The sequence below is a fragment of the Tinamus guttatus genome, unplaced genomic scaffold (assembly GCF_059628265.1).
Source record: "Tinamus guttatus ecotype Peru unplaced genomic scaffold, ASM5962826v1 Tinamus_guttatus_pri_ptg000145l, whole genome shotgun sequence".
NCBI classification, from domain to species: domain Eukaryota; kingdom Metazoa; phylum Chordata; class Aves; order Tinamiformes; family Tinamidae; genus Tinamus; species Tinamus guttatus.
Window position 1 is genome coordinate 400,135 of NW_028288679.1, and position 26,378 is coordinate 426,512.

Here is a 26,378-nt window from a genome sequence, read left to right on the forward strand (position 1 = left end):
AGATCCCTCTTGGAGTCTCATATCACTGGTTTGAGCTTCCTTAGCTTCCTTCTCCGTCTAAGCTGCCTCCTGCCTCCACATATGTGCAACTCAACCCTGTCACACTGCAAACACATTCATAAACTAAACAGTCTGCATTTTCTATTATTTTTGGTAGAGTAAGGCATTTATTAAAGATATTATCAAAATAAACCTTGGGATTATTGTAAACTGCCTTTGAAAAGGTTTGGCATCAGCAGCCCCACCTCAAAAGGGTGAAAAATATCAAGCAGCAGAACCAGCAGATGGAGAAAGCACATTCTCTTGCAAATTAGCTACAACAAGAAGGCAAAAGATGAAAGGTAAATTCAATAAATAAATAACCAAGCATAAAAATAGCTACAGAGCTATATGGGAATGTCTCCATACTGTGACCTTCTCCCTATAGAAGGTTCCCCTGCAATGGTGACCATGCTACCTATGGATTTGTCAGCAGTGCACTCACCAATACATTGGATATGTTATCATATTACTACCTGATTATCTTTCCAGGGATGAGAAGGAGAAAAAAAAAGTGCACAGAAGTACTTCATATTGATGGAAGATTTCTTTTGTTTCCAAATACGTGATTTATCGGACATGAGGACAGTCAAGCTGAAAGCATGTCTAAAGCATCTACAAAATGTAGCGATGATGAGGCAGACACTACCTACAAAGCACATTTTGTAGTTTCTGAGTGCATTTCATTGACATATACTCCTACAGAGTATACACCTTGACCGAGGAAGCTACCTTGGAATGAAGGAAGTCTATTTGCAAGCCTGGTCAGGTACCTTGGAATGAAGGAAGTCTATTTGCAAGCCTGGTCCTTCATAGTTTTCAGATATCCTAGGACATGATTACAGAGTACTTTGAGATATGGAGAAAAAAAAAAGAAAAGAAAAAAAGAAGAAAAAAGAAAGGAAAAAAAAATGTGTGCAGAGCCCCTGAAGAAAGGATGAATTTGACATATTTGTGACAGCATGCCTAAATGAGCAGATGTACTGCTATCTGATCAGCATATGAACTTTCTGTGCTTAGATAACCCAGGTTTGCTGCACTCACAATCCATCTGAGATCTCATGAATGCATGATTAATTGATCTGTTGTGAGTGAATGCAACTGCTGTATCATGAGTACTTTTAAAATAATTAGGTCAGGACAAAGTTTAGTCTCTGAGATTATAAAACTCAAGGGCTTACTGTGATCCCTTCCCTGATGCCCAAGAGAAGGGGAAAAAAAAAAAAGGGTCAAAAAAATTAAAAAGGCACAAAAAAGATGAATACACTAATCTCAAAAAGCATTTAAGAGAAAAAGGAGGTCAAAAATGACACAGGTTTATATCAACTCTATCATGCAGAAAATCATGATGCTAGCGAGAACTTCACCACAGTGAAGTATGCAGAACAGTAAAATCACAGAATGGTTGAGGTTGGAAGGGACCTCTAGAGATCATCTAGTCCAACCCCCCCTGCACACACAGGGTCACCTAGAACACGTGCCACAGGGTGGCATCTGGGTGGGTTTGGGAGATCTCCAGAGAAGGAGACTCCATTTGCAGGTTCCTAACTCACGCAAAGTAACATTGTGGCAACGTAAACCACAAAAAAAAAAAAAAAAAAAAAAAATTGAAAACAACCACATCTTTTAATTATGTTCCACTTCGAACATACAGAATGTCTGCACCCTGCATCTTCCTCTATTTTCAAAGTCCTCAAGAGACTGTTTTAATTAATTTGGTAACAACTTACAAACCTCTTCCATCATACTATTACAGAGTCCAGCATACTGCAGTGTGCTTGACTAGTGAATGTAAACCCACTGTTATAAATAAAGGCAAACATCTTGACCCAGGATCATGTGTTACCAACAGTTCAGAGCATCAAAAGCCTTATAAAAATGAAAAGGAATGCCTTCATTTTTAAGTCAGGTATCTTTTACTGAGTTCTCTTAATTTATTTCAAGAAACAGACTTGCCTCAGTGAGCCAATAAAGTGCAAGCCTGGCAAAATCTAGCATTCCTACTGTTCAGCACAGGGTATTTTCTCTCTACACCAACTTCAGTTCCACTGCTTAGCAGGAAAACATTTAAATTTTTATTGTATTTCTACCAAACAGCAAAAGAACATATAAGTCTGAGCTAAATAATCGTGCACTGAGGATTTTTTTTTTTTTTTTAAATACACAGCAGATGAAAACAAATGCCAACTACTGACACCACAAGAGAAGATTGGCCAACAATCCCTTTTGCTCCAGGGCTACTGCTGTGGTATGAAATGTTAGCCATCTGCAAAACACAACATGCTGGGGAAAATATAAATAAATAATCCATATTTTGAGAACCATAGCTTTTGATAACAGTTTAGAACAACCCTGAGGTAGGAAGTGACAATTGATCTATCTACTTTCCAGTACAGTTATCGAAGTAAACATGATACATGAGATAACAAGATTCATGAAAATATGGAAAAAAAAAAAAAAAAAAAACACTATATGTGCAAACAAATGACTTGGGGTATGGGCAAAAAATAAGACAGATTACCTTGCACTGCTGTTTTCAAATGTCCCTACCAGGCTTGTTTCAGATAGCAACATGCTGAATGAACTGCAAAAGGGCCCAAAATGCATCACAGTTATAGGTATTTGTATCCCTGAATTACTTAACTGAAGAGAGTTTGAAGAAGGAAAAAAAAAAAAAAAAAAGATACAGAGACAGATCAGATCAAGAGCAATAGGACAACTATGTCAATAAAAAAGCCAAGGCCTTGTATGAGGAGCAGCAGAAGCCCCTGCTGAGTTTGGAGCTAGCTGGGGTTAGAGCTCACTGCCGCTCTGAGCTGCACAAACGCAGCTGAAGCTCTGAGCAGCACTTACTGCCTCCCACCTCTTTGAGGTGCCAGTTCTTCAGTGCCAGGCTACCTTACACGGGGAGGAGCAGCTCCTCTTCCAGCCTTGCCCAGTTCCTTGAACTGCACGACTCCGCACAAACGGCTGCTGGCTCTCCAGCTGTACTGCTGAGCCAGAAAAGCTGCAACATGGCACTTAAAAAAAGGTTATGCCGCCCTTTCATACCCTGCCAGAGCAGCCCATGGTTGCAATTTAATCACTGACTTAACAGAGGAGCTTCTCGAGAGGAAAGTCCATATTCTAACATAAACACAGGCTCGTTGTTCTTTACCTATGCTTAAAGCCAAGACAAACATCAACCCAACCTCCATTACGTTAAAACACAATACTTGTTCGGCATTTCCATTCAGGCCAGCATAGTTTTCTGGTTTATAGAAAGGTTATATCTCTTTAAAAGAGATATATATACAGATATCAGTAATGTAACGGTTTATGTTAAAGGTGATGCATTTTGGAAAACCTCTAACAGTTCAGATGGGGAGACTTAATCAATCTGATAATATATAAGTAGTTCAGAAAAAATGAAGCTAACGCAAGTCAAAATTATTTTGCTAGGAAAATACAAATCTGCCAAAGTCTCTTTGTGGAAAATATATTCATATTTTGAGTAATCTGAGTAGGAAAGCCAATAGCAAAAAGGGAAACCTCAAGGGTTTCAAACTGTCATTCGCATTATGCAAAATTAAATGTTGCATTTACATTCTGTTTTTCTCTATACTTGCTACTAAATAAATATATGAAAACACAGTACTATAAACAGTTTAAATTCTATCAAGTGGAAATAGCTTCATGATTTTTCATTTCACAAAATTTGACTTTCCATTCTAATTTGGAAAGAAAACAAGTTTTGAAATATCCTGATAAATGAAAGAATGAAACTGCTGCTTTTCAGAGTGCATTCCAAAAGCAGTATTTTCAATAGTGGTTCACAACATATGAACATAATGACTGCATATATCAAGAGAACTTCCCTTATCGATTCACCCAGCCTCTATATTAACTGAGTCATCATCTTTCCCTTCAACTGGTTCACTGTTATCTTTAGTTTTGTTTGTGAGATATTTTGGTTTTGAAATACAGAAGAAATGAAAGACAATGACTAGTTTGAGACTATAAACAGACACATGAAAGTATTCTTTCCTGAATGAGGGTTATTATTTTTACAATATTTCCAAAACACCAGTAAAATAATGGTGAAAAAACAATCTGTGTCGAGAGCTCTATTACAGTCAATCATAACCAAGATGCATAAGGTAATGTTATTTGCACTTTTGCCCCTATTCTTTACTTAAGAGTCATATTTGTCTATTGATAGATCAAGGTACTTCGAAGCAGTGTTATCTATCGATCAGGGTATTGAACTGACTGAAGAGTTGACTGGTCTGTCACTGAATTGCCCAGTCATTTCATTCTACACTTTATCTATCTGTAAATAAGATTCGCTGATGAAAACATGCAAGCAGTACGTATTAACCTTATAATACAAAAATACTTTTGTCCTGCCTAAAGCAGCAGTTGCCCTGGTGAGTAACCCAGGCCTGGCCCCCTACCTCTCACCAGAATAAGGACCAAATCCCACACGGTTTTCAAAAGGTGATTCTGAACACACAGGTTCAGCACACGCTTTATGAAGCAGGTCCTCGTCGCAGGGACTGGGGCTATTGCTGCAAGGACACTGCCCATGCGCACAGAGAGGGAAGGCAGCTAATGAGAACGCGACAGCGACTGGAGACCACTGTAAGTAACCTGATAAAGAGATAGGCTAGATTTACAAGTGTAATTTACAGATAGCCCTGATTCATGTGTATATTTAATCACTGTCAACGTAACTGAGAAATGCGCAAGAGGAGAACAAAAATACTAGAAAAGAGAAAAGCAATTTAGCAGGTTTAGAGATAGCCCATCAATAGACAGGCAATAGCTTTAGAAGCTGAAGTGAAACATCACTCCTCTGACAAAAAGGCGACTACATTATAGAGAACTGGTGCTGATGGTGCTTTAGCTACAAATAGCAAGTGATTTATACAAAAAAAATAAAGCCTCCAAAATTCTGTAAGATTAGAGAACAATTCCCCAGTGAGACCTTCATCATATTTTATATGTCTGTACAGGGATGATAGGAAAGAAAAAAAAAAAAAAAAAAAAAGACCTTGTACTACCGAGAGAACAAGTTTAAAACAGGAAATCACTGGAAGTTAAAAATAGAAGGGAAAAGAAAAAAAAAAAAGAGAGAGAGAGAAAAAGAAAAACTTACAGGAAATTCCATCATTTGCAAACTACATTGAATGTTACCATATTCTTTTCTCTGGCTGCAGAAGGAACAGTTGTAGCAGAGAATATCTTTTCTGTATGCTACATTAACCTGTTATCTTCTCCTCCCCTTATATTTCTGAAGAGGTAGTACCTTGGAGCAATTGCTTTAAAAGGCATCAGAAGATTTGCAGAATGCATCGTCTCAAGTGGCATTATTCCATTCCCCCTTCTTTCAAGTAATCATTCTCACTACAGGCAGAAAGGCTAGGGAAAAGATTTTGGCCATTTGCCTCCCAATAATGTGTCTTTTGATGAAGAGCATCTAAGAGCTCCTTGGAGTGTTATCAGGCAGAGTCTCTGCCAATTTTGTATTTCACCTACTGATTATTAGGTTTTAATGTAGAAAATTATTCAAGCAGCTAGGAAATCTAAGACTCACCGAATAGCTCCAATGTTTTTGATGGCTGGCATATTCCATTTGTGGTTTCATACACACATCAGTCCATACATTAAGTAGCATGAGCTATATGTACATGAGCTAAGCAGCATGGTATTCTGGATAGGTACCTGAGTAGGTACCAGTACTGGATCTCACTAAGAAGGAATGTCCAACCAAAAATCTTTAAGTATGATATGATGTTTAATCAGAATATTTAAAGACAGAAATGGAAGATTAGCAATTAAGTTCTATACACTGATGTGGGAAACCTAAGTAGGACATAGCACCGGATGGACCTCTCAATCTGGACACAACACACTGCACATATTTGCAGAAAAGTAGATATGTAAGACAAAAGCATGCTTGTTAGAAGACCAACCCACTTCATGAATTTGGGAAAGGATCAGATAGGACTGCATGACACCAAAAAAGGCTTCTGTTCTCCAGAAAGTTTCACTGGGAACTGGATCAGGTGCTCTTTCCTAGCAGCTCAGTCACGTAGGTGGGAGGAAGAGCTTATAACGTTTCCCTTTTTTCTAGATTAATTCTTAAAGGAAAAAAAAAAGATCATAATGCAAGATCGATTTCCTGTGCTCATATTCATATATTAACTTGTGTTTTTTTCAAAGAGGCTTGTGAAAAGGGAGTTGGGAAAGAGCCCAATGAATAGCCTGACAGTAACCATGAGGACTCAAAGTTGCCAAAAATGTAAAAAAAACGATTTGCCATGAGTCACTGTCTTTGCCCCATTTATTTTGTGCCTTCATCTATTTTCATATTACAGCTATTCTTTGTTTTTGAAATTCTATAATTTACTACATATAAAATTTGTCAAATATATATGAAAATTTGGCAATATATAGCTTCTACTTGAAGCACAAGTATTGATAATTTGAAATAAGAAGATAATTTGAAATATTTCTTCGTTGAAAAGTCTAAACTTTTGAACTTAGGCTCCTTAGAAATTAGACCTCTAACACAATCATCAAGGAGATCCAAGCCTTTCTGCAGTAGTTTTATTAGAAACCTGCTTGATATTAGAACTGATGAGCATAAGGGAGCTGTTTCATAGCCTATGGACTGACTCATAAATCAGGACTGGATTTCTTTTAAACAAATAACACAAAAGCCCTTTAAGAAGTTATTTAATGCGATTGAGGAACTCGCTCTGAAATTCAAGTAAAGATCTTAATAAACATACCGAATAACAGCCACAGACTTCCCATTCTAGGGCTTCACTAGCCCTCTTGGCTTTGTAAATTATACTCCGTTCTCGTTGTGATATTAGTTGTTGCTTCTCACCACTTACCTTTACTTAATATGATCTGAAAAAAAGGTATTCGCCTGATTTACCAAAGTCTAGCAAAATTAATTTTCTCTTCAAGCAAAAATAACTTCACCATCTTCCTAAGCTCCCTTTCTAGATTACCCTACTGCAAATTCCTCCCTCTTCTTCCTTCTTGAGAATCTTACCAAAAATCAACCCTGTAAGACTAACCTTAGATATTTAACTCTCAAGTAAAACTAAAACCTTATTTTCACTGCATTTTTTTCCTCATTTCTAGAGCTCATGCAGACCTCTGCTTACATACCAGTGTACATTTTAGCAGAAAAGATACAAATTGACTCTCCAGTTAATGGAGCCTGAAATGCCAGCCCAATACCAGCCCATGTCATGTGCTCTTTCCTCCTCTATATTTTCCCCTTATTTTTTTCTTCTATCTTGCACACATTTCCTCTCTCCCATTACCACTGCTATAAAGAAAACATTCTTTCCATTAAGTCTCTTGATATATGGAAGTGCACCAAAGGGATGACAGTGCCTTCAGGTTTTTTCCCCCGCTGAAACTCAACATGGTTATAACAAATTACAACATTAATATATGCCGAATAACCGTAACTAGTCTAAGCTTGTAATAATGAATTCTTGTGGCATTTGAAGCCAGCATACTTTCAAATTTCAAACTACAGATCTCAAAAGACATCTGAGAAAGATAAGTCAACATTTATAAAGGACATTTAATATGGTTTCATCTGTAGAATCGATAATTCTCATGAAAAAATGCATAGAAAGCACCTTGTCCCTCGAAGATCAAAGCAAATTCAACTACGAAGTAGTTTAAGTTTATATACTAGTAAATTTTAGAGCAAGTGTCAGACTGATGGCCTCAGAAAATTAAGACAATACAGTACAAAGAGCAGATTTTAAGCTAAAAGGGCTTGTGAAATTAAGTTCTTGAACTCATAAAGACATCTTTTTTTATTCCCATGTCATCACAGCAAGTGTTATCTCAACAGTTTAAACTACATTGATTTGGGGAATTAATGACACTACTGAGATGAACTCATTTCAAATTACCACAACTGCACACATTAAAATCTAAATTGGAATGCATGCCTAAGGATCTATTACTCAGACTTTACTAATACAAAATGTCACCTGCTCAGTCATGTCTCAAAATGACAATTCCCTACGGAATAACGTGTGGGCTTTAATTCTATTTGGCTACACATTGCCCTGAACTAGTCGCTGTGAAAGAACAACGCACTGCCAAATGCAATGTTGCTCATTAGCAAATTCCTATACACACTGTTGCAGCAGCTCAGCATAGTCTCATGTTGCTCAATTACTTGATTGGAAGGAATCTACATAAAAATACATCTTATGTCACCTCTCTCTCCTTAAAAGCCAGCCTGCAAAGTATAATCAGGTAGAAGTTTTTTGCACTTTGGTAGACGATTTTGGGCAAAACCGATACCTTTTTCTTTTAATCAAGAAAATACTGAACATAGGTGGACTGCAGTAAGTAGAACACAGCTGTCCAAGACAGAGGTTCCCGTTATTTCTTTCCAAATTTGGGGGTTTCAGAAATAAGTAAAAAAAGTACTGATAATATATCAGTATCCAAAGTGTATGAACTACAGTGAACAGTATGAAGAGAAAAGACAAAAACCTTAGCACTAACACGCCTAGATGCCTTCTGCAGCAGGTCCAGTTTCTTTCAGAAGAACACCTAAACACCATTGAATGGCACTCTGCTAAAAGAGGGAACCACTAGATGATTTTTTCCCTCTTACTAAGCATTGTAAGCACAAAGATCCTCACAAAGAGATATACCAAGCATGGCAAAAGCCAACTGATTTTTCAATTCATTTGAACTCAAGACAAAGAAAATGAAAGCTATTAACAAAATAAAATTTAGTCAGAACATTGTAGCCCTTAGGAGTTATATTTATTATTTTTATAAAAACTTTTAGCAAAGTTATGTAATATGAATCTCCTATACTGAGGTGGAAGTAGAATCTTCCAATGATGAAAGGACAAAGTAAGAGTCATGCCCTGTCAACCTAGAATTACAAAAATATGTTGTCCATAGCATGGATGCCTTTAGGTCATTATTTATAAAATGAATTATGAACTATGATTTTGAATGTTTGAAAAGAGAAATGTCTTCAAAAACAAATGCTAAATGTTATAATACATACAGAGCGTGTAGTCTGATTGCTCTTCAGAAGAGCAATAAACCAAAAATGGAAAAACTTACACAAATAAATGGAATTCTAGCTTCTAAAATAATTTCAACAGATTTATTTTACCAGTTCATTTCTTATTCTTTAGCAAGCTTTCACATCACATGAAAGATAATTATCTGTAGAACAAGACACGTTGTCATGTGTGTGTACGGACTCACACATGACAACAGGAAAGATGTTAACAATCTGAACTCTGGATTGTAAAAAAAAGTTACACAGGATGCAAGGTAATGGATGCAGGCTTAAGAACAAAGCTTGAGACATCACCAGGTCTCAACTCATCATCATCACAATGATTAAATGATGGCATTGAACATAATACAAAAAACTTTCTGTTATTCCCAAAATAAATCAGCAAATCACTCCACATGACTAACAGAAAAACAACTATACAACTACCGACCCTTTAAAAGCATGTGTACACACATGCACAACTACTATATATATGTATACGTTACATACATAAAACCAAATCCAACCATCAGAATGGCTTGGCTTTCTGCAAATCCACTTAGCTCGTAACAGTGGAATGTCTTACACCCTGCAGATTTAGGACTTGGACACATAGACTAAAGAAAAAAACACCGTTGCTCTGAAAGAAAAAAAAGAAAAGATGCATAAAACACAGTCCTTTCAGAACTGAGAAATCCTCTCTCCTCCTCTGGCAATTATATCCAAGTTTCAAATCATGGAAGGTTCTGTGTGTGTGACAGAGTCTCTAATTATTTTTCTTCTAGCCTTCTAGTCTAGTCTCTTACTATGCATTTTGAGCAAATGAAACTTATTTCAATCAATTCTAAGTATTAGTAGTTTGCACTTCCAGAAAACTTTCCAGAAGAGACTCTAAAAGCAATTAACGAAGCCTAATTTGGATGCCTCATTTTCACCACAGCTTGCACACAGGGCATATGAGGTACTGTGGAACAAATTCACAGGTCATCTGTTCACTACAACACAAGAGCTTATGCCAGGCTCTGGGTAGGTGTTGAGATGGTGCCCTTCCATCTTCGTTTTGCCCTTTAAAAAGGGGGACAACTTTTCTGTTTCTGCCAGGCTGCCATGAAATCAAAGCACCTGGTAGAACTGACAGCACAGAAAGTGCATCTGGCAGGTCTATTCAGGCACGCATACTAAGCAGAACCACCACTCCAAAATACAGCCCCTATTACCCAATCCTTATCAAATGAGTGCACTAGGACTGTTTATCCAAAGGAGCTGGCCAAAGAGAGCTGGTTTAAAGAGTATGTGCTTTCCTGCTATTTAGGCCTCTGTTTAACACCACACAACAGTCTTTGAGACCAGTTCACAGGAGTAATAGGAAAATATATAGGAATTATATAAGACTATATAAGAATGTAAAGGGATTTATTTCCAGCATCCAGACTGAACTTTAACTTTAAAACGAAAGATATTTTAGTGCTCAACATAACTCAAAAAAAAAAAAAAAAAAAAACCAACATTTTTTTCATCATGTAAAGATGATTGTGTTTCAAGTAACATTCTCATTTACATGGCAGGTTATGCCGTGTCATTGTTTTTATAACAAACCTTACATGATAATTCTTAATGCAAATTGTTCAATTTTTTTCCCCCACTGATACTGGTGCTACGAGACAGCTTTCCAGCTTTCTTTCTTGGTCTTAAACATCCCTTTGAAAGTCTTCTACTGTGAAATTTCTTGCTTAGAAAAAAAAATATTTTAGTTACCTGAAATACTCATTAAAGGAAGAATTGATGCATAACTCCTTCTAAAAGGCCAAAAAGAGAACAAGGTCTCATTACACCAAACTATTGTAGGGCATTTATAAACTAGGTGTAGAAAATATAGACAGACCCGTCTGTAAATGAACATGTGGGAAGTAAAGGAAACATTATAGATCGATTTGATGATATTAGGAAACAGAGGTAAATATCAACTTAAACCTCAATACTACCAGTTAATGAACATAATACCCTAAATTTTTCCATTAAGTACAAATCATTTCCTAGCTTCTGTATAAAAAAAAAAAATGCTGTTTTGTGGGGGACAGAGAGAAAGTCTTGGTCTCTGGAGTCCTAATTAAGAGTTGTTTTGTTGTAGGAAAGCTATTAAAAATAGCGCTAGAGATTCACATTGGGACTAATCTCCATTTAAATCAATAGGTTTGAGTTAAGTCAATTTAAAATGAAGAAGGAAACACAAAAATGATTGTTATCTGAAAAATAAGACCTTTTAGTGGCATAAATATTTGTTATATGAAGAAACCCAAAAACTTAAAATTTGATTTTAAGATCTCTTGGACTTGATTTTCTGCTAATTCTAGACAAAAAAGCAGCTTCCATTACACATCTGAACATAGATAGGCAAGTAGATGAAGCACAAAATAGGAGACAAGAAAAAAGTTTGCTGAAGAATTGACAGAGCTCTTCTACCAGCCTTGCAATGCTTCTTCCCTCTTTGCGGGGTAGGAGATGGCAGACAAGGGGCAAAAGAATAGAAAGGGAACTTTTAAGGGAGAAGAACAATTACAGATGTCTACAGCTTTTCTTTAAAGACCTAATGGAAAGGTAAGCTTCTGTAAGGGATGTACAGGCAACTGTTTTGCAATTATAAATTCAACTATTAAATTGAGGAAATGCAGAATAAGAATAAGTGTGTTGAAGTTAAATGCTTCTGTCCACCAGGCACCAATGGTTGCTTTATCATCTGGATGAGATCAGAATATCCCTGTAGTACTCTTAGAAGTCTTGTAACTTCTAGGAAGCCTTAAGGAGCAATTTAGGGAGAGCAAAAAGACTCAAATTTGAGCCTTACTATTAATAGGAGTTAAATTGACAATAAAGAATTTATTTCTTTTAGGTATGGGATTTTTAATTTCATTTCTGCTTTCAAATCCTCACAATAGAGAGAGCAAACATCTAAGTCTCCAGATATTTTCCCATATGCATTTCTTCCATTTTGAATTAGATTAAAATTAGATGCATACTTCAGTTCAATATCATTACAATTACCAGCAAAAATACCTACATATGATCACAGAGTCCACCCGTAGGCCCCTCAATACCCTTTCTGTTAAACCATGTCCTAAGTGTCTCATCTACACACTTTCCGAACACTGACAGGCACGGGGACTCCATCACTTCCCTGGGCAGCCTGTTCCAATGCTTCATCTCCAATTTTTCCTAACATCTAAACTGAATCTGCCATGGCGCAACTTGAGGCCATTTCCTCTTGTCCTATCAGCAGTTATTCTGGCAAGGAGACCGACCCCCGCACCTCACTACCAGCTCCCTTCAGGCAGTTGTAGAGCACGACAAGGTCTCCTCCGAGACTCCTCTCCTCCAGACTAAATAACCTCAGCTCCCTCAGCCATTCCTCATAAGGTCTGTGCTATTCATATATAAGCGTAATTAAATCTTACCTTCAAAGAGCAATTTAAGGATATAGCTGAGAACACAAGTTTTCTCTCCTATGTGCACTGCTTAAAAAGGGGGTTGTTACTCACCCAAGGTGAGCAAAGACACTTATTGTGCAGCTAGGAAAGTCCAGAAGCAGTTGCAATGTATTCTCCAGGGGAGACTTCCACACTCTTTCCCCTCACCTGAGGCTCCCCTTCTCTATCTGCAGCATCCTCACAAACCAGAAAGTTAACAAATTTGTTTGCCACTTATTTGCTTAACCAGAAAGCACACCACAACACACGTTTGATTTACACTAGACTGCAAGCATTCTGAATTTATATGTTTTCTCCTACAACATTTATTTTTCTTTTACATACAGAAAACTAATGCATTTACTAAAGCATTAGCTGTACTCAAGAATGCACAGTATTAATTATTCAATCAACCTGCATTGACACACTGAATTTAACATGTCACATAGAATTACTGATATTTTTTCTCATCTTACCAAGTCAATATGGGGCAGAGAAAACATCTGCAGTTTAGCAGACACATTTTCTAAACATCTGCTTCCTTAACTATGGGAGTGTCACCAGTCTGAATGGAACAGCACACATCATACCTGTGCATTTTGGTCCCTGACTCCACATTTCATAAATATTTAATTAGTTCTTTTAAATTTAGATTTTTCTTTTGCATTTTATTGTAAATAATATGGTTTTACTAGAACACCATAGAATGTATTAATTTCTCTGTACTTTAATAAAGTTTTAATTGTCATTAAAAAGATACAAAAAGATTCTAGTTTTGCAGTGTTCTTGTAATACCCAGGAATACCCAGGTGTATCAAAACAGATACACCTAAATCAAATTCAACCATTCCAGTCCCAATAGTTAAAACAGAATAATTCTGAAAATTAGCAGAAATATATATTTTAAGAATACTATTACGGAAAAAGGTCAAAGTGCATCCAAAATATTTATCAAAAAAAATGGTAGCAAGATTAGACCAAAAAAAAATCTACATTGCTAGACAACTGAGATGCTAATTTATAGCATGCCTTCAGCCCTTTTTTCATGTAGGGGAAACAAATCTGCTAGAGAAAACTTGCCACACCGCATTATCTATTGTCATCACTAATTCTGTCATAAAAGGACTACTTTGCAGAGAAATTAGAAAACAGCAAGAATTATGGTAAAGAAAAAAAAGTATAAATCATTTCAATTAAATTAGAACTATGAAAAATTAATTTAAGATGCCTACATGAGCTGTAAGTTGCTGCTGCTCATCTGAGGTCAACTATTGAATGGTCTCATAGTGATCATGCTTAGGAAGGAATACCACGATTGTATCTTAATGTTCATGAACCAAAAGAAACTAATACTGCAAACACTTGCCTCAATACCAGAATGTGCCTCCTATCTCTACAATGTGTTCTTGCCTGTCATACATATCCTGGTAACAAACAAGGGCTAAGTGATCCAAGATTCCTTCCCTGCACTAATTATTGAATAATTAATAACTAAAACAAGCACAGAGCCATTGCTAGTTAATTCACGGTTAGCCTAAAGAGCTTAGAACAGTAAAATAGAGATGGAAGACGACCCAGTTGTGTAAAATACAGCTTACCATCTGGCAGACCTGCAGAACTACAATTAAAATACTAGTCTGAGCTATACATCAGCATAACCTGAACTGCAATTTACCACATTTTAAAAGGATTTCTGTTGCAATTAGGAACCCCGTTGACTTTATTTCCTTGTTTTATAATATATCTATCAGATGGGAAAACAGTGCATATTACCTTTTGCACTAAATCTTTATAAAAACATTTATGCTCCAAACTTCAGCAGTGTGATAAATACTATGGATGAAAGATGATGTCAGATCATTTTATTTCCCTGCCAAGCCTTTTGTAGAGGAAAAAATGAAAGACTTGTTCCTAAGATTACTTACCCATGAAGTTCAGATACCCGTCTCCCCCAAGTGTATGAGTAATGAGACGAATCATTTTATGAAGCTGCATTCCACGATCAATAACTGGAGTAAGAGGGGAGAACACACTCATGTTTGTATACATCTCTGCGTCCATCAATCGAAATGCCAATGTCTTATCACCAACAAGTGCCTGCAAAAACAAAAAAAAAAAAAAGAAAAAAGAAAAAAAAAAAAGGAGAAAATTCTTTGAAAATAGAATGATTTGGATATATTAGAAGCATTTCAAATGTAAACTTTTAAAAGCAGTTGTTCTCTACCAAATGCAAAATATGTTAGCATTACGTAATAAACAAGGGAGTTGCTATCACAAAATTTTTATAGAAACAGAAAATAAGACAGAAAACATCTCAAGCAAAGTTCCCAGGAAATGCACTAAATGGCTATTAAGAATACTTCTGATTTGAAGACTTAGAGATAACACCACATGTTGTTTATATATGATTAAGAACGTGATTGGTTTTCTGAGATTTCTGGGAATTTATCAGAGAAAAATAGACTAGTAATTTACATAAAAACAGCTACTGAATTACTATCTTGTTGTTTATGCTTAAGAAAGTCTACATAAAACCTATGTAATCAGGATTATTTTAATTCTACATTAGTCTGCATTTTCTGCATAAGCTAGTATGCAGAAAAATTGAAAACATTTTGGAGTGTCTGTAAATAGACAGTTTTTATTCCATCATTTTACACTCTATAATGAAAACTTGCTAGTTTCCTCAGGGTATAAAAGGTTTGTAAAGAAATTCCACCTGAAAAGAAAGAAATTGCTTTAGTTTTCAGACTCAATGTAGTGGCATAATCAAGTGGCTTTATTAGGTTGAAAAAAGTAGTTCTTGAAAGTTCTATGTAACTAAGGCAATATATATCTATTAAGCATAACTGTATGAGATCAGACCACCTGTCCATGTGGCTTACCATACTGACTCCAAAAACCAGACCCATAGCAGATGCCTGAAACAAAGCAGTTTGCCTGCTAGACAATCACTGATGATACTTTCCCAAAACATTTTCCTAACAATCACAGCTCAGGTACATTGAGACAGAGGCACAGTAATAAAATATGTTAAATTCCTTTTGAATAATTCCTGTAAATCTCTAACAAATCCAGCACTGCACGACAAGGAGTTCCAGAACTTTGTCTAACACCAGCAGGATGGGGGACAACACCTTCTCCTCAGTCACATCCCAGCCTCCGTGTTTCATCAAATGACCCCTAATCTTCCCATCAGATGAAAAAGCAACTGCTCCCTATTCACTTTCTCCATATCAGCCATGATCCTAAATTGCTGTCATTCCCCTCCCACTTGAAGATCTTTTTTCTACACAGAAAAGTCTTAGTCTATTTAGTTCACTTTTCATGAAAACCACTCCATACCTTCTCATATTCCTACTAATGATCTAAACATTTTCTTTCCAGTTATGCTAATATATCTTTTGAGACAGAGGACCATATCTGCATCCAACATTCAAGATGTTGGATGAAAAGAGCCATGAAATACTCCAGCAGCATATCAATTTTACTTTGTGCTTTTTATTCCTTTCATATAATTTGAAGCTCTGTTTCTTTTTTTTTTTTTTTTTTTGATAGCTTTTAGCTTTGAATTGATATTTTCATACATGCTTTATAGCCATTAGGTCCTGTGCTCTGGTTATTTCTAATTAGCTTATGTCTTATTATTGTGTATGAGAAGTTATGATTTTTCCAGTATCATGTGCATAACATTGAATTTCCTCCACTTATTTTATCTGCATATTTTCAATGCACCCACCTTGCTTTTTACACATAGTTTTGATACCCTTCTGTAACCCTCAGCTATTTTTATTTTGGTAAATGAAAAATATATTTAGCTTCCATTCAAGTATATAATTCTAAAATAAGCAAGAAATAGTGTGATATGGAAAAAAGAAATTGATAAAATAAAGCACAAAATATAATAATAATGAAAATGGCATATATGTCATGCTTTAGGATTAAGATTTACTATGAGACAGCCATGGACATCTTTCATACATATTCACAGAATAATACACATTGTCTAACAGTTGTTACCAGGATTAGGACTTTGCTCTTGTGCTTGAAATAGATAGTATGTCCCTGACAAAGAAGAAGAAAGAAAAAGAAAAAAAAAAAGGAAGAAAAAGGTAAATATGCACTCAAAAAGAATCTGGCAAACTCAGAATTCTCTTCTTAAAGCATGACATAAGTCTTGTTTTTAACACTTTCAGTGACAAAATGGCATTGAAAAAGGCATTATAAAGGAAATGAATCTATATTATGTAGTTGAATGTAGGTTACTTTATATAAAAAAAAAATACAATCCCCTCAGTGCTCTCCGAATCTTCAAAACAGGCCACTAGAGAGGAGTGCTATCCTAACTCACCCTTGCTTTTTTTTTTCAGGTATATCAGCCAGTACAATAGCTGTGTTTAATTTTGACGGAATTGTTAAAGAATACTTCATTGAGATCTCAAAATAGAATTGGAGTTTGCAATTCTTTCAGTTTGAAGGAAACAGAAAAGTTAAATAGTGTTTTGGTGAAAAGCTCACTAAGCCTCTAGAACTCACCTGCTACTTGTGTATACATAATTAAAGAAAAAGGAGATGCAATACCTGGTCATGGCTCTCTGCATATGCAATATACTTTTCTTCAGACCGCCTGTTTGTTAATGTATAGACAATATTGCCCATATTCCACTCTTCATCCTTCAGCTCCTTAATTATCTGGATAAATAAAGAGGTCATTCAAAAGTTACTTCTGTTTTAACTAAAAGCAACCTATTCTGGTTACTCTGGGAAAAGCAAAGCAAAACAAAACCCTAGTAAATTGTAAACACTTGTTATTACTTTAGTTTTTCCTAACTCCAAGCATACAAGTATCTTCTGAAAACATTCACCTACTGTTCTATGCTTAAGCACACAGTGCCACCACCCCCAGCATCCAAAACATGCATTCTAACCATGACTTGAAGATATATATGACACTGAGAGGGACGGGCTAGTCTCAACAGTAACCATATATGTTGGATGTCTTTTCTTGACAGTTAGAAATATCCAGAACTTATTTCATGATAGATAGTTGTTTCCATGAAACAAACGAAAACAAGCTGGCTATATAAGAGATTGCTAAAATAAACTTGTAAAATTCCTGTGTATTTTCATTTGCAAAATAAAGCTAGCCACTTGCATTTTGTCTACTTAGGAAGTCATTTGTCTCTGCCTATGATAAAATGTGCTATGAAAGCTGAACATAGAGGTTTTAAACTATTTTGCCCTCTATCTGCTACTTACAAAAGTTAAGATGGTAAAGCTAAGCTAATTCACACCTTATTTTTCTTTAAGCTATTCACTATCTTTATTGAATCCATTAATGCTCATACAAAAATATTTACTGTTTTCAGATTACGATGATAACCCTGGGGTTTTGGATGCGACTTTATATCTAACAAAGACATTCCCTAAAACAGGAATGGAGGCTTTTTAAGATTATTTATTGTTTTCTTCCTTTTTTTGTGTGTGAGTGTCATTCTCTGTATTAAGGAAAAGGTGATTTAAATCCTTCTCATAGTCATTGTTTATCAGTACATTAGCAGTAGAATTACAGATTTATATTATGTTTTTTATAAACTCAACTCTACTGACCACTGGTGTAAATATTATTGCCTTGCTATGCTTAAACTTTTAGTACTAGGGTCAGTGCCAATTGCTATGCCCAATTTAAGAAGAGCTTATTATACCAAGCTTTAATTTATTTTAGTATTTTTGCATAGCATTTATCTGTTCACATTTTGCATGACTACATAGTCTACAGCTGTTGCAAGATACAGGTTATTTCAAACAAATTGAACAGTATGGCTAGCATATGAAAAAAATGACAAAAAATGCAATTAATATTTTAAGATAGATCTTCAGAAAGTAACATTATGCTTAAGCTTGTTGGAATTTATTTTCATAGTCCCTTAAGTTAACAGATAAAAGAGTAAAATGTGTCCATTAAAACCAGAAAAGGGTATTTGTGCATGTGCAGAGACAGAAACATACTACTGTAATTATAATATATTTTAAAAATATACTTTATCACCTGAATCCACTTATCTGGAATAGCCATGGCCAGTCGATAATCAAATCCCCCTCCTGCCTCTGCAACAGGCCGACAGAGAGCTGGCATTCCAGAAACATCCTTAAGTAAATAAAACACAAGATAATTTGTTATTGCAATTACTAGTTCAAATTTTCCACCATGCAATGATACTTTTATATAAATACTCTTTAAACAGATTCCAACCAGGAGAGGGGATGTGGGAACAAAAATCAGTGGATGTTTGATATACTCCTTTTTACACCCATATTTGCTATTTGAGGGAAAGACTTAAAGTATAGCTAACTTAACTCACCAAATACTCTCAAACAAAGAATTTTATTAGAATAGGTATTTATGGGGAAAAGAGACCTCAGTATATGCCAGTTGAGGCAGAATTTGAAATAATTAAATCTCTTGAGCTCCAAGCAATCAATAGAAGGTAGTCAAAAAAAGATAAATTAAACCTTCATTTTGTTTATTGATATTTTACATAAAGAACACCATAAAAATAAAAGTTTGAATAAAGGCCAGTAAGGAAGAAAAATACCAGCTTTACTCTTTTTCTAAGTGCACAATAAGGAAACTATTGATTTAGCCAGCCCTGAAAATTGAGAAGCTCTTATTGCATAAATCTCACTTTCACATTGATGCAAACTGATCATTCCTAATCCAAAATTCTTAAAATAAATGTTCAGTTCAACATACAATTAGATACTTATGTCACACAGCATTCTTTCTTCTAATTTTGATTTATCTATGTAGAAAAAAACAAATCCCCTGCAAGATAACCATCAGTACTCAGTTTCATTATGTGAAAGAGAAGTCATTCCAACAGCATTTATGGATTAAAGCACACTTTTATGTCTACACAATAAAATTAGTGGAATTAAAAGTTTGACTAAAGCTAAGGCTTATCTAGAAAATTCATTCCAGTGTACTGCATTCAATCCACTTAAATCCAATTGCTGCATTTGACTAAGTCTATATGCAACAGGTCCCCAAGCAGAAAGCTTCAAACAAAACATTAATTCCATACAAACTACCTTGCAAGTACTTGTCACACTGATTTTTTTTTTAAATACTTAAAAGAATACACATACCTTATTTTAACTCAGAGGAGGAAACAGAATGCCCCCTCAACAAATTTTTGCATGCCATACTAGGGCTGTCATGCAGGGGGACCTCAACTGATGGAGGAATGCACTAGCTGAAGTGTCAACTAGTTCAATAAGGACATCGCTAATTCCTGCGCCTGGACGGGACTAACAGCCGGCTTCAGCACTGGCTGAGGACTGCAAGGCTGGGGAGCAGCTCTGGTGAAAAGGCCCTGGAGCTGTGGCCAAGCAGCGAGCTGAGCATGAGCCAGCAGCTGGCCCTGGCAGCAGGGTGCCAAGGTGGTCCTGGCTCGTCCGAGCAGCACAGGCAGGGGGCCAAGGAAAGGGATCATCTCCCTTAACTATGCACACATTAGACCATGCACAGCCTTCACTACATCCTCTTCTCAGCTGCCCCGTACTGACAGACTGAAGCCAGTCAAGCAGAGGGCCACCAGGACACTTGGGCCTAGGGCACTTGCCCCATGAGGAAAGGTTGGAGGACTGGGACTTGTTTGGCCTTGGGAAGGAAAGGCCTCTGTAGAGGGAACACCCAATAACAATCAATACCTATCAGAAGGTTAGCGAGGAGAAAGAGAGACCATAGCCATAAATTGATGAAGAGAAGGAAATATAAGAGGTGGTGGTAGAAATCACTCTGATGCTAATTAAGCACTGGAGCAGGTTGCACAGAAAGCCTGTGGGGTATCCACATGTGGAGGTTTTCAAGACCAATTGGCCTGAGCAAGCTGGTATGAGTTCTGCATAGACCTTGCTTTGAGTAAGTGGTTAAACTAAGATGACCCAAGTTCCCTTCCAACATAAATGTATTTATGATTTCTTTTGAGGTATTTAGGTATATTTATGCATTTCCACACAGCTTCACCAAATTACTGAAATAATTTAATAACCAAGTATGGGACTATCTATACTGAAAGTACAGAAGCATTAAAAGTGTAAGATAGACTGTCAGAGGAATTTCTACATTAGCACTCTATTTTCACAATATTGAGTCTCCTCACATAGACATCTTCTTACCAAGTTGACTAGAGATTCCACGTGCAGCAGACCTCAAAGTTTAAGAGAATTTCTGCCTCTTTAAAACACTTATTTATCAGGAAAGTTTCATCGAAGTTCAACAGCCCTCTTAAACCAGTTAAATAAAAGCAAGAGTAATGCCCTCTCATATGTACAGCACAAGAAGACACAAAACAAAACCTGAAATAAAGCATGCAATTCTATAATGCCTACAAGGCCAAAGGAGTTTGAGATTTAAATAGGTTCATCTCTTTTATCCACAACTTTGAAACCAGATTTTTACGAAGTAAAATATTAAGTAAAACAGTTAATAATACCCATCCATTTCTAAAGCTTACCTCAACACTCAAAGCAACAAAATATTTGTTTGCTAAATATATATTGCCCTGAAAAGTGCCAAAGTCCAAGTTTTTCTCCAGATTTGAGTTTCTCTAACTTGTGCAGCACATAAACAAAAGTGACAGCAAAAGGGTACCTTTTGCCTTTTGTTTTAATACCTTCAGGCATGCTGCAGGTTACTTATTAACATTTGTTCTAATCACACAAAATTTTAATGGCAGCTTTATCTGAAAGGCCAAATGAAAAATAAGCATCTAAACTAGTGACTTGGAAAACATTAAAGCAGTAAATATATAGGATATTAAAAATCTGCAAAAATTACCAACCAGTAATTAAGGAATATATTATAAATAGATTTTTTTTTTCCTTTGGCACTCACTCCATTGTCATTACAGGCAATCAAAGATTCAGAGACATTTATAATTGAAAATTATATCAACAGTTTCATCCTTTGGAGCTTTCTTCCTACCACAAAGCATGGCGATCAATTCTCTGTTTTGTATATAGACAACCCATAGTAAGAAAAACGAGGTATTGAAATAGTTGTAGCTTTCAACTTAAGTAAGAAAACCTGAAATCTTAAAACAGCTTTTAGGCAAGGTAATACAAGCAGACTGAACACAAAATTTCATTGGTAGGAAGGCACATTATCTAAGATTCCCCAGATAATGAAGAATATTCACTTGAAATAAGCCTACAGATCAATAAAGCCATCTCAAATTTATTTATCAGTAATTGCTTACCAGCTGCTACTTTTAATACCTTGTCATTAAGCTTTTAGCAGTGTTTGTCTATAACTCTGCCCTACATATCTAATGAAGTTAGCAATATTTTGTTTTCTGAAGATGAAAGCGAATCTCTTAAATAATACAAAAGCTTTATTAAAAGTCTGTGTACTCTCTAATGGTATCAGATAGATGTAATTTTTTTATTTTAATGAAAACAAACATTTCTGTGCAACAGAGAATCCCCAAGGTTTACTTGTTCTCCTTTAGATAAAAGAGTTTTTTTTACTGATGTAAAAAAAAAAAAAAAAGGCGTCTATTAATAGAACCGTGATCCTTCAGAGTTATACTGCTTTAAGAAATTCTATACACCAATAATAAAGTTTCTCAGAGAAAATAAATAAATAAACAATGTAACTGACCTTTAAGATATTTAAATAATATAGTTTATTTACTTCTTTGGAAAGATGGGGAAACTTAATGCTACGTGTAAATTAGCATACATTCAACATTAATTTATCACATTTATTATAAAGGGAAATTGTCAATTATGTCAATATAATTTAAAATATGCAAAACAGCACAGGGGCTTTTATTTTTTAGTACCATGAATCACTAGTGACAAAGAGCAATCATGCAACAGCAATGATTTAATAAAAAAAAACAAAACAAAACAAAAAAGCTTATTACATATTCAAAGGAGGAAAAAAAAATCCCACAATGTTTAATGATGCACTAGCTCAGAGAAAATCCCCAAAGTGCATATTCCTATTGTTTTTCATCCTGGAACCCAGAGGCAAAGACTGTCCACTAATTAAAATTTATCGGCTTGTGTCACGCCTTGAGAAACTGAAGTGTGACTAATAATTATCAGGAAATATGCATCCAAAAGAAAACTAATCAATATTAATGTCATTGAGTATGACAAGTTCTGATTTTACCTCTGCTATGGTTATGCATTCCGGATGCAATAAACCAATCATGTAGTTGGCCAGCATTAGGTAACACAAAGCATCTTCATCCACTTGCAGGCCAAAATATTCATTGTAATCTCCACTGAAACCTTCGCCTAATAAAACAAGAAATTTAAAGGAAAATGGTAGCTTTCTTATTTTAAAACAAGAAAACATCAAAAAATACAATTATGCAATTTTATAAACATCTTTTTTACTGCTTATTTCTAATTTATTCACGTATCAGTAAAACAAAATATCTGTAAATCTCCTAAGTTCTCAGAGCATTCAACTAGTTTTTGTATTACCACTTCTGCAAAAATAGAGCTCCATCAGGACTGCTTTAATTAACTTGCTTGAATTACTTACCAATCCCATGATTATGATACAACATAGATGTAACACCATCAAATCGGAAGCCATCAAAGCCATAGTCTTCTATCCACATTCTCAAATTAGAGAGAAGGAATCTCAGAACTTCCCAGCTGCAATAATGTGAACATTTTGAAAGCTTTAGAAACCTTGAGGTCAACTGGATTTCCTTTCAGAATATGTTCTCTGTTTGCCCACACAGTAGTTACTCTAATCATTTTACCATTTTAATGATGATCTTCCCTCCCCAGTTTCTCTGACATTCTACCCAAAACTTTATACTTACTTGAATCTCTGTGCTTTATTGCATTTAATTTCAAAATAAAGACCTTTTTTTTTTTCCAAAAATAAAAAGTTATCAATTATCTATGTGAACCTCCATGCTAAATATTTGTCACATTACATTTGCTTCTTTAAATAGAGTTATATTGTGAGAAAAGACCTTATAATAGGCAAAGTTAGTCATGAGTATTTCATGTATTTAGAGTAATTTCTAGACACATTAAAAGTTTTTCTTTATTTCAAAATTATAGGTCACCAGTAGATAACTAGCAACGCATCACCTACTGTGTTAGAGAACACATTTTAAGAACTAACCAACTAATGAAAATTGAGGAGGTATTTTTTGCATTCAAAAAAGAAGAGTGAAGAAAAACAAATATATGAAAAAAGAGCAGACATGAAAGCACAAAAATTAACATTCCAAATCAAGTAAACATGTACAGTTAGAGAAAATGCCTATCAAGAGAGATAACTAGACATAAAGCAGATTTTCTGAGCTTTCCTCATTCAGAACATGTCTCTGGAGCTTTGTACCTTGCTCCTACCATTTGCTCCCTGTGCTACGACCTCCTCAGGCGTCCTCAGCACAGGCTGCTCCGGGTGTACCCCTCTTTGCAAGGAAGGCATCTACCAGCTGCCCTGCTTGAAGCAGATTTCCACAGGGTTTGGAAACTTTTTTCTTGCCCATATGTCTTCAACCCTTACCAATGTCAGCACTTAAATCAATTTCCCGACGCAGCACAGCTGCAGTCCCACTTGCTGCTGGCTTTGTGGTCAGACACAAAAGCACATTAGCTAGAAGCACGCAGGGTGAGCCCCTCTGAGCAGCGAGTCGCGGACGCTGAGCACATTAGTCAACATTAATGTAACTCGGATGCGCGTTTGTTGGCAGTAACAGCCAAAAAAAGACCCTTTAAATACTTCACTCATGAGGCAACTACAACAAGTTAATTAAAACTCAGCTTTGACTGAACAAACCTGCACATCATCCTCCCTTGCAGAAACTCCCTTATATAAAAGGTGCTTTAAGACTGTATCTTAACGTATTAAATGTAGGCATTGGGATGCACTGTGAAGCACTCAAAATCCTGCTGTCACCGAAGGGTCAATTCCTATTTATTTCACTGGGATTAGACTATTTCTTGCCTTTGTATACACTGCACACACATGTATCTGTGCTCGTAAAGACAGGAACATTACCAAATCAAAGACTCCAAAGTGGAAATGGCAATCAGTGTATGGTCTCAATGCAATATACCTTTTTAGGTACGCCTTACAGGAAAATTGTTTTTCTCTGAATCACTCCATTGAAAAGATAACCCAAGCTAGGGGTATTTAGGTAGCCTATCCACTGAATCTCTCCAATATATTTAATACTTCCAGGGTGAGATGATTTGCAATGGATGAACAATAACAAAGATAATGTTCCAATGCTAAAAGCACTTGAAAGCTATCAAAAGTCTCATGAACGGGCAAGCTGGTCGCTTAGAATACAATTTTTCACAAATGCTTGCTACATCTTTCCAACCCAGTATCAGATTTGCCAAAATGCAGCTATCTCAATTCGGTGAGCAAAGTTAGAAATATCCACATTGTGAGAAAAATAATCTCACATGTGAATAAGGTGATATTTTATATAAAAAATAGATTAATTGGCACAACCACAAGCCAAATTTAAGAATTACCTCATTAGAGAGTTCTTAACTTTGAAGTTATTAAGTAGGTGAGATGAATTGGAACATCCACAAAGAAGTCCCAAGATTGGTAGTAAATATTGTTATTTCCAAATGGTCACCGAAGAATGATCTTTGGAAAAGGATAGAGGAACAGTATGAAAAAAAACTGTAGTAGCTGCTGCATGAGCAAGTGACTACAGATAAGAACAAACATGAAAAATGAATTTGAACCAAAGGTTTAGCTAGATTTACTTTACTGAGATCAAAAACCAAAGTAGAAATGGCAAATGTTTTCCAGTCACATGAATGGCATTAAGAGCTGCGTGAAAAAAAACCTGTGTATTAAAATAAGCAAACAACATATCAACTCTGATTCTGGTTTAAACTTGGAAAAAGTCAGTATTAGGATTCTAGGAAGAATATCAAATCTTAGTAACTATATTGTCCTCTAAAGAGGTAACGACACAGCTTCAAAACTAGAGCTGACAACAAGAATAGCTTTTTGAAACATGAAAATCACAAAAATCTTGTTGAGGCTAAGGATTTCATCCAAGTAAATTTGTGTGCAGAAGCAGCAGCATTAAAATTAAAGCTGACAGAAAGAGCAAGTAACCTTGCAGAATTCCAGCAGAGGCCAAAATCAAACCGCAATGGAAACATATCCACCATACAGGTAGTAACTCAAACATTTCTAAAAGAAATAGATTTTCATTATTTTACGCATAGATATAGAACCAGGATAGCATTCATTAAGAAAGTAATTTCTTTTGGGTACAAGCCATATCTTAAATCATATCCTAATAGTCTCACATTTTGGCACACTATAAAATGGAGAAAGAGTTCTTTCTCTGCATGCATGATCTAAGAGGAAAATATATTCTGTATTATCATTAAGGAACAGGATGATTTATACTATAAGAGATTTAAATCATTCAGAATTCACTCTAAGAGCATCATTCAAAACACAGACTGTCTTTGGAGAGAGAAGTCTTGGGTCCCCCTCTTGGGGCCAATAGCTCACACTTTTTTTCAACTGAGAAAACTGTTTTTAAAGTGAAATGAGCACATCTAGCTAGATGACCTGGCTTCACAAGGTGACAAGGAATTTAGAAACTTTCCTACAATTAGTCATCAGAAAACCTGTAAAACTGCTTATAGGTCACTGCCATTATTTATTTTACATTTGAACTAATTAAAAAGCAAAATAAATGATCAGCTATAAGAATCTTACAATCCATGAGGACTATGCAATAGTTGACTGGAAGTTGATAATAAATTTACATCAG

At 35.7% G+C, this 26,378-nt stretch overlaps 1 protein-coding gene across 2 annotated transcripts in view; it reads right to left on the reverse strand.

The window, feature by feature from the left end:
- GBE1 (1,4-alpha-glucan branching enzyme 1) overlaps window positions 1–26,378 on the reverse strand; it is a 140,458-nt gene that overhangs the window by 32,918 nt on the left and 81,162 nt on the right. For both annotated transcript variants that reach the window (XM_088522067.1, XM_088522068.1), the window contains exons 8-12: window positions 23,132–23,247; window positions 22,751–22,878; window positions 18,614–18,712; window positions 17,146–17,256; window positions 14,490–14,661 (exon numbers count right to left, since the gene is read on the reverse strand). In XM_088522067.1, the coding sequence (XP_088378193.1) occupies window positions 14,490–14,661; window positions 17,146–17,256; window positions 18,614–18,712; window positions 22,751–22,878; window positions 23,132–23,247 (626 nt within the window). The remainder of the gene's footprint in view (window positions 1–14,489; window positions 14,662–17,145; window positions 17,257–18,613; window positions 18,713–22,750; window positions 22,879–23,131; window positions 23,248–26,378) is intronic.